This window comes from Diadema setosum, chromosome 4 (assembly GCF_964275005.1).
Source record: "Diadema setosum chromosome 4, eeDiaSeto1, whole genome shotgun sequence".
Classification (NCBI taxonomy): Eukaryota; Metazoa; Echinodermata; class Echinoidea; order Diadematoida; family Diadematidae; genus Diadema; species Diadema setosum.
The window spans coordinates 32,674,052-32,684,058 of record NC_092688.1 but is presented as its reverse complement, the minus strand read 5'-3'; the positions used below and the strand labels follow the sequence as shown (position 1 = coordinate 32,684,058).

Here is a 10,007-nt window from a genome sequence, read left to right as displayed (position 1 = left end):
TGTAGAAATACATGTATACATCGCCCACAAATGTAGAAACGCCCACTAATGTAGAAATGATTCCAAAACGTCGCCCACAAATGTACAAATTAGTTGACAGACATACTTCAAGCTCAGAAATTTATTTGCATTTATTTTGAAACTGAGCTGAAATTAAAGAATTTTGAGGCAGTAAAATCAAGAAATGCAAACTGGTGATATGATACACGTGGGTAATGAAGGAACTATCATGGAGTCAAAATGATGTAATACGGTCTTTTTATAACTAAATCTATATTTATAACATGAGGTCAAAATTAATAACACCGTCATTGGCAGAGTTAATGACTTGTGTGGAAGATGATTTGTTCCCAAGGCAACAACTGAAGACGACATTTACAAAACTGGCAACAGGTGGATTCGTGTTCATCACCCCTCAAAATATGGAAATAGAAAAAAAAAGAAACCTCAAAAACGCAAAGAAAAATTAGAATCTCGCCGTTGACACGTCCTAAAGCCGAAATAACCCACATAGAGTTCAGTCTACATAATTTGTACATCGAAACAAAACTTCAGTAACTGTTGTTCGGATTCGTGTACAGTTCAGCACCACACCCCCCCCCCCATATGAATAGAAAAAGAAAAAAAAAAACTCTTCAGAAAAATTTAGAAAAAAAAATTAACTCGCCGTATACACACGCAGGCTATTACAGCCGAAATAACGGTCTATCTAGACGCCCACTAATGTAGAAATACATCAACCAAAAATGTAGAAATTTTCTACATTTGTGTTTGATGAATGAATTTTGTTACTACGTTAGTGGGCGCTGTTCGTTTCTACATTATTTTGTTGGCGATGTTTTCTATATTTATGGGCAATTTCTACATTTGTGGGCGATTTACATGTATTTCTTCATTAGTGGGCGTTTCTGCATTATTTTGTGGCCGTTTCTACATTATTTTGTGGGCCTTTTTACATTTGTGGGCACAACAATCCTACATCAATTTTCAGCTGATGATGATAATGATGAACAGTTATAATGATAATGATAATAATAAGAGCAGCACCAGTTTACCTCTCATAAAGGATAACGATGACAATGGTATACATATTATAGTCATGCGATACTTACCAGTTTCGTAATTGTCATAATTGTCATAATCTTCATCATTATTTTTAGTAGTGGAATTGTGAGTACTGCTACTTCAACTGCTGAATGTTTTTGAACTTACTTGTTTCACAGTGAGTTCCTTGGAAGCCTGGTAGACAGGTGCAGTTATAATGATCAAACCCAGACCGACACCATCCGTTCTCACCACAAGGCGAACTTAGGCATTCATCGACGTCTGTGAAAACAAGTTAGAGGTTTTTATAAAGTAATCGTCAACAGACATCCATAAGATGTGCTCTTATGAGCATAATTAAAAGAATAATAATTAGATAATTATTGTCATTATTTTGGTTTAGAATAGGACGGTTTTGCTTTCATATTGGAGAACGATGCGATATTTACATTTTACACAGTCATTCAGTTATATGATTATTTAGATTTCTTAAAATACTCTAAAAATGACAACTGTAAATTTATATAACAACAATAAAAAGCATTTTATCACAATAATTATGCAGTACATCGAACTATTGATTGACCGTCCATCAGAAAAAAAAAATCACTTTCCGTGATCCAGTACCTCCCCGCCCCCTCCAAACAAATATATATATATATATATTCAGTAGAATTACGGAGAGTAATGATTATTTCAAAATTCAGATCACATCTTGTGTCCTACTCTCCCAGCTGAGGATATAAATTGCGTCAAAATCACTACTTTACCAAAGTTGTAAGGAAAACAATGTTGAAAAATAAAACTGATTTACTACCTACACATGTACCTTCATAGCAGAACGCTCTAAAAATAATTTTCCCGGTGTTTGCAAGTTCTTTATCAATCACAAACACCTTCATGTTATTTCCCTGCGATAGAAAAGAAAACCGCGTAAAATTCTTCACTTGCAGATAGTGGTTCATAATTATTTTGTCAGTGCTTTCCACAAGTTCAATGCTCAAGTCGTATTCGTTGATAGAGTGAATAGTTAAACGAATCCGCCAGCTGTATGGTGCATGTATTTCGCTGACATGTGTTCTATACTGTCTTCCTGTACCCGCTGTAACCTCACGGGAGAACGATCCAAACGGACATTGAAGTGTATGGTCTGAAATAATGAACAAAAAACATTGAAAAATCTGAGAAAACTGCCCAGCATCGATTCTACAACATCACGAGAACATACTAAATAAAGAATCAGCGGGGATTTTTTTTAATGTTTGTTTGGTTTGTTCATTTAAATCAAAATGTTATTAAGCAAGCAAAAAGGTATTATAAGAAAGCCGGAGTCCTGTGGAAGAGCTGTGAGAACAGACGGGACCGTAGAATCAGTATAATTATAATTATAATTATAATTATCTCTATAAACAAGGTATACAATCATTATAATTCTCATTATAACATTGTTAACATTATTACAAACTTCAGAGTTGCCTATATCATTATCAGCATTCATTGTTAGTATTATAGTTTTATATCATTTCTACTACAATAATAATAATTTTCATTGAAACTATTATCATTGCATCTTATGTCCAGCGGAGTTACATACTAAGGAATAAAATCATATGTTGAGTTCAAGAGAAACATGAAAAAAAAAAATCACTACGCAGTTTAAACGTTAATCTAAGACCACGCCATTAGGATAACAAATTTGAAGTTTTCAAAATGTATCCTTTTTTTATGTTGACTGTTATGACGAAAGTATGAATTTCATTTATGCAATTCATCATACAATAAAAAAGGAAAACAGAAACAAGGAAATACGGCAGAATAACTGAATACTCACTTGTGTTCGTGCATGACGTCACAATGAAATGAAACAAAACGAATGTCAATACCAGGTGTTTATTCATCAAGTTTGTCATAATGATAAAACAGTTAGAAGGAGGTGGGCTTGGCTCTTCCTCACCTCACGCGCCATGCATAAGCTCTCATCAGAAGATTTACAGTCCTGCGAAAGTAAGCACAATCATCGATCTTCCCGGAGACGTCTGATCTATTATGAGACACACAGTTGTGTCTGTACCAGCATCGTCAAATAAGAAGTTACGACAGTTTCCATCGATTACGTTCGATGACCGCACAGTCCATGCCAGATCAATGTGGGGTGGGGGTTACCGGTACTAGTGCATTCTCATCAACTCCTTATTTTGGGCCGACGGTTTAACCTGTACTCATAATACATACACAAACATTTTGTGCTTTTGCAATAATTATATATATATATATATATATATATATATATATATATATATACAATTTGCTTCAGAATGGTCTCATATTCAAGTAACGTGCAGTTTAATGTTTCCAGGTTAGCATGCCTGTACAGTGACGGGGCGATTAAACTGCACATTACTTGAATATGAGACCATTCTGAAGCAAATAATTTTCACACAATTATAATGTACTCTACTCTTAGGATTGGAACAATCATCCCCCTGCATGTCCACTGACTCCCACTGATCAGTTACTAGCCATCCCCTTTAAATAGAGGAAGCAATGAATGAATAAGGAAAGAAAGAAACTAGAAACATAATAGCCAAGCTCGACATTTCTTTCCTACTTATATTCGACTTCTCTATTGATGATTTACTCGAGTACGGGTATTGAGGTTTAGATGCCTTTATTGGCTATTACACTCAAGAGATGAAGATGAGGTCAGTTTGTACATACCTTTGAAAGGAAGAATATCAAATGTGACCGTGCACCTCAAAACGAACATAAAGTCGCACGCACTGATTTTGCGTGAGGACTGAAAATAAGTGAAATGGGTCAACCTAGCCGAACTTAACTTTTTCATATTTTCTGAAAGAGCGGGTCTTCTTTTACATTATGCTAAAATTTGGTATCATAAAACGGGCAGTTTTTAGCAGTTTATCTCGAACATTTTTGGTAGAATAGTGTGATTAGCTGTGTCTTTAGAATCCCTTTTTCATTTCAGAAAAACCTTGTCCACACTCTTCACTTTCAACTCTAATAACTTTTGAAAGGATAGTGCTACTGCTTTGAAAGTTGGCATTAATTATAGACAGAATGTGTTAATGAGGCATGCTTAATTTTATTTTAATCTGATAATCCCTTCGTTGTTGTTACTCTGGTGGTTTACTTCCTGTTGTTTTGTTTTGTTTTGTGTTTTTTTTTTTGTCCCATTCATCGCACAGCCAGCACGGTTTGGTAAAGATTAAGCGCTTGAATAGACACTGTACTTCAGAGCCTCTTTTCTCAGTTCACACTTTTCCTGAGTTTGTGGTTTCTTTCCAGTATTTAGATAGGTTAGGAGAGTCCATTTGATATGAGTTATACATCATTTTAAAGCTTAAAGTCTGCTCTTTCAGAATATGGTCTTAACTAAAAATTCATGTCTGGCGACTTTTTGTTTGTTTTTAGGTGCAGGGTCACAAATCACGAGGGGAAGAGGTTCTTCTCTTCGATAGCTCTCCTCATTGATTTCTCGATTCAGCGTGTGAATTTTCCGCAACTTAAAAGTCACTTCGTGTAGAAACCGAAATCGTAGACATGACGCGAGTGTTCTTGAATGAAATGCAAAGTGTGATGTGATAATAGAGATCCCGGGTGTTCCCAGCACCACTCTGCCGTGGGAACAGCAGGAGCGACAGTGGTAAATGCCAGGGTCAATGACATCATCTCGCTGTAATCATGTAGGTGAATATTGACAGAGGTGCAGTGATGACAATGATACATGTACCAATACGTATATACATTGTACACATTTCTCTAATTCCTAGCTCTCCTGATCAATCAATCATTCAATAATATTTATCATCAAATCAATTCATCTACAAATGTATATGTACAGACTGTAACTGTTAAGTTGAGTCGAGTTGAGCTTGCTTATCAGCTGTGTTTCAGCAAGGTCGTCTGTCTGTCTGTCTACAATGTACAACTGTATATCTATCTGCCTATCTATCATTTAGAGTGAACCTTGCAGCCTCGTATGGTCCACGGAACCTGAAGAGGATACGTGAGGTGAGGATGTATTGTGTACAATGTATTAGTAAATATAGATGTCGACACACACATACATAAACACATATATACAAACATACAAACATACATACCTGTACATGCATACACACTTACACTTGTATATGCATACATAAAAACATAAGTCGTGCACAAACACATGTATTTATGCACGACTTAAATTTTTATGTATGTACTCAGTACCCGTTGCTATAAGAGATTAGAACCATCACTGGCTACTGTATCGGGCAGAAGCTCGGCAGTCTAGTGGATATTACTGTAGAAATCAGCAGGTCATTGATTCAAGCCTCGGTGTCCATTACTGTCCAACCCGAGTATGTTTGCCCAAGAGTTTTATCGTGGCTATTACTAAAACACTGAAAAATTTGTTTTATTTACGTCTATGTTGGGCAATTTTTCAATCAATAAAAAAAAAAAACAACTCGATGCATTTGATCATTATTTGAATGCATAAATAATTTGTTGACACATACATTCATAATACACTGTACATTTGTTTGCTTCAAGGGTATGACTGAATGTTGCAGTATATTGCTTTGAAAACTGACTATGTATCACCTCTTAGATGGAAAAACACATTCATCACTGGAAGCAAGCAAACAAACAAATAAACAAACACAAACAGGAGTCAAAAACTAAACAAAGGACGCATGAAAATTATATTGGGACAGACCCCCTTTTTTCAAATACAAAATGAGGAAGATCTTTGTTTTATTGTTGCTAGAATCACTACACTGTAAATGAAAACTTGCAGAATAGCAGCAATGCATGTTAAAAGCCCTACACTTATTCTGGGGCACTATAATCATCACGAGTCCTTACAGCCTTATAATTCAGCATAACATTATACATGTAGAAAGGTTCGCTCTGGAAGACAAAGTATCGATATGACATTATGTGTACAATAGTATTCGTGCTGCTGATAAAGGTGGAACATGACAAATCTAAAAACTAATGGCGTGGCATTTAGTTGCTGCTTTTGACTAGTGCTACACGATACGCTGACACACCAAGTACAATAATTTTTTGCCCTTTTTTCTTGCTTGGCATATCACACAGAGTGAGATCAGTATAAAAGATGTACTAAGGTCTCAAGGAGAAAATTACAGTCACATACATTTGTTGGTATCTTTGGCGGCTGTTTGGTTTTGAAACCCAAGGACATGTATTATTATAAACAGTATCAAGGACATGTATTATAAACAGTATGCTATTTTAGGAAATAGACCAGATTTGTACTGACAAAATAATAATGTGTCATATTTACTGTCTTCATGCAAATGTTAAGCATACCTGTACAGATGCGTAACAAGAGTTGCTCATAACAGCCACAGAACAAGCAAGAGTCTTGCCCAACATCACAAGCTATTTTTTCAGTCAAAATAGATTTGACTTAGGCAAGGTTGACTGAAGTAGAGTAGCAGTGAATTGACCTACTGATGCATGTACATGAGCAATGATACATAATATACATGTATTTCTTTATTACTACCATACAGTATCTATTGATCAAACAATGTCCTTCAGATATATGAAATGTGAACTCTAACATGCTACATCGATATGACTTTAAGAGACCTGTAACAAATTCATGAGAGATGTTTGATTCAAAGGCAATAATAATATACCTATATCAGGATACAGTATACCTTGTTACAAAGCATTACGAGGTTGTATATAACAGCGAGATACAGGAGACACCCATTATAACAAAATTCTTAGAATTTTGTTTTGCTATACTGATATTTCTTTACAACAGAGGGGAATTTTGCACGGCAGAATTTCATGATAATGATTCTGGGAGCTGAATTTTTACTTCGTTGGAACAAAATGTTGTTATAAGTCATAACCATGTCCGTTGTAAAGGGACCACAATGTACATAACATAACAAGAACATTTCAGTGGTCCCAAACAGCTGGTTATACGGTTACAGCTCGTTATTCCGAAGGCTCTTCAGTCCGAAGGTTCGTTTTTCCGAATTTCATTTTCGGATTAATAAATCTTCAGAATAACGAACCTTCGGAATAACGCCACAAATGTTCGGATTAACGAACCCTTTTTCATTTTCGGATTAACGAACCTCTAGGTATAGGGAATTTGTGTGTTTCGGATTAACGAACCTTCGGAATAACGAACCTTCGGAATATCGAACCTTCGGAATAACGAACAGCACCCGGTTATACAAGGGGATCTCCTGCATCACTGGAACAATACATGTTTATCGTAAAATGTATGTTCATTAACAGTATGATTAAGTAGAATAAATTACATAAGATCCTGTAATTATATCAAGATTGGTTTTCCTGTGTAACAGCTTCTAAGTGTAATTAATTTTCAAGGGCAAAGTTTTGCTGCTCCCTGTTGAAGATAACGTGTACACTTTGCACAGTAGCATGAAAGCTCTTGAGCTTTGTGTAGAATTTACAAATATCTCTGTCAGAAAACAAAACAAAACCAAACACAATAATGGAGTTTCACTTCCTTTGTTAGCAAGACTACAAGTGTATACATTCCAAGTAGAAAATGAGAGGAAGAGTTTGGTCACCAATCATTAAAAGTGCGGTCAAATTACTTGTGGCATGGGTGGCAAAGAAATTGGTGTCATGTGAACATGGACAGTATCACAATGATTTACGACAGCTTAAAGGGATGGCATCAGTTTAACTGAGATGGGCTTCAGGTTTCCAACTTTTTTTGTGAGATAATGAGAAAAATCTTGTGAAATATGAAAAAACATACAATCCTAAGAGAAATTCAGTTTATTTGATGAACATTGGTTTTGAAATGGCTGAGATATCCAAAAACAAAGAGATCCTAATGAAAGGTGCGACCCACCCTTTATTAGGACCACTTTATTTCACTTTTTTTTTTGGATATCTCAGTCATTTAAAAACCGATTTTCATCAAATAAAATTTGAATTCCTCTTAGAATTGTATGCTCTTTAATATTTCACAAGTGGTTGCTAATCATCTCGCAAAATGTTAAAATCTCAATCCCCATCTCAATTAAAACTATACAATCTCTTTGACAAGGATTATTTTGGCACTGCTGACAGTAAAAAGAGAACAAAAACCATATGCCTAGTATATTGCTTAAACACAAATGCTTAATTAATCCTTACAAACTGGCAAAAAAAAAAAAAATTACAGATCACGTAAATCATGGGAAAATATCTGGCACAGATCGCTTTGATATTGCAGTTACAAATGCAGTATTAAGTACCGTAAGTGGCATAATTTCCAAGAGTTCTTCCACCATAACACTGAACTGAGAAAGAAAAACTGAATTTGCTTTCACCATGAAAATAATGTTTTGTATTGGACTTCTTAATAGAGCATGTCCAACCTTTTTGTAGACAACTTGATGCGTGCATGAGGACCAGAGTGATTTTTTTTTTGGGGGGGTAAAAGTAATTTTTCACATGATTTGTCAAAAAAGTTAGGTCTTACTACTACAATGTATATCACTCGTATAAAATCTATGTTCCCCGAACATAAAACAGTATAAACCTATACAACCATGGAAACATATACAGTGGGTTTTTGATACTGTATAACACACGTACATGATATTGACTATTTGCCAAGGGAACCTTAAGGGACTTGTACAACGTCTTAAGAAATTAGATTATCCTGTACAGACCAGGTGTACATGCAATCCTTTATCAGGACCTCATTACTGTAGAAGTGGAAATTTTCGCACAACCAGACACTGGTGCGAAAGTAAAAGCACGCAAATATTTTTGCTTGCCATATGTTCCTGTACTTGGTGTCTTGATTCCATGGAAATAAAAACATGCAAAACTTCTTACCCGGCCAAATGCGAAAAATTAGTCGCACGAAAATATCCACTTTTACAGTATTTTCTTCACCACATTGCAAGACATTATTGCTTCTTTTCATTTGCTCTTTGTTAAGCACTTGACTGAATTAGCACGATGCCAAACTCAAATGTATTCACTGAGTTATTCAGTCACCATTTTCAAGTGTCATCCCCTGGTGTTAGTGTAGTGTTTCATCAAATGACATCATCATATTGAATACACAGCGATATATCCCATGGTGTAATAGTACAGTGTCATCATAGACATTGTGTAGTGTCATTTCACAGGACCACTGGATTGAATAATAGTATTGTCTGCGACGTGGATAGGTTTGCTCCAGTTGGTGTCGATATCTGCATTATACCCAGGTATGTGTAAACTAATGAAGACACAGTGTAACCAATACATCACTGCTCGTCAGTGGCAGAACTGCAACACCTGTTGCTCGTGTTGCAGAGTGACTAATGAGCACAAAATGTGTATATCTCCAAGGTCCAGCACTGTCAATGCCATGATAAAGTAGAGTTTTCACTTCTGCAGCTTCATCTTTAGCTTGAGGGCAATCAGCTGGAGTTTTTCGCTGCTTCCATCGATGCAGAGAGCCTGCAAGAAAGCCCTCAGGGCACCTTCCGTGTTACCCTCAGCCAACTTTGACCTGGAAGTGCATCACATGCAATGATAAAAGGTTCATCAACTAATGTATAAACAGACAGATACTTGTCGTGTGACATGGAATATATTGTACAATACAGTATTGGGCAATTTGTTGGTGCCATACTGTGATCAAAAATGCTTTTAGAAATTTTGTCCTGACTACTGTAACTCCAACATTGTACAGTACAAGTACATGTATTTGTCAATCAATTTTTCATTTAAGATTGCAATTTACTTTTGAAAAATTGAAATGAGTAACTTTTCATGTTAAAGACTATTAAACTATAAAGTACATGTATTAGACCCCTTTTTTTTTTGGAGTGCATATTCCCTTGACTTGTCACTGATGTATGTTAAGGGTAATATTATTCCCCCTGCCTTCTGAAAGAGGCAAGTCAAGTGTTCTTTTATTATGCAAGAAAAGTGAGAATGTG

The 10,007-nt window shown here is 35.7% G+C and overlaps 1 protein-coding gene across 1 annotated transcript in view; it reads right to left on the bottom strand.

Moving 5' to 3' along the window:
• Positions 1-8,037: 8,037 nt before the first annotated feature.
• LOC140228021 (uncharacterized) overlaps positions 8,038-10,007 on the bottom strand; it is a 30,317-nt gene continuing 28,347 nt past the window's right edge. The window contains exon 21 of the mRNA XM_072308417.1: positions 8,038-9,574. Within this exon, the coding sequence (XP_072164518.1) occupies positions 9,448-9,574 (127 nt within the window). The 3' untranslated portion in view covers positions 8,038-9,447. The remainder of the gene's footprint in view (positions 9,575-10,007) is intronic.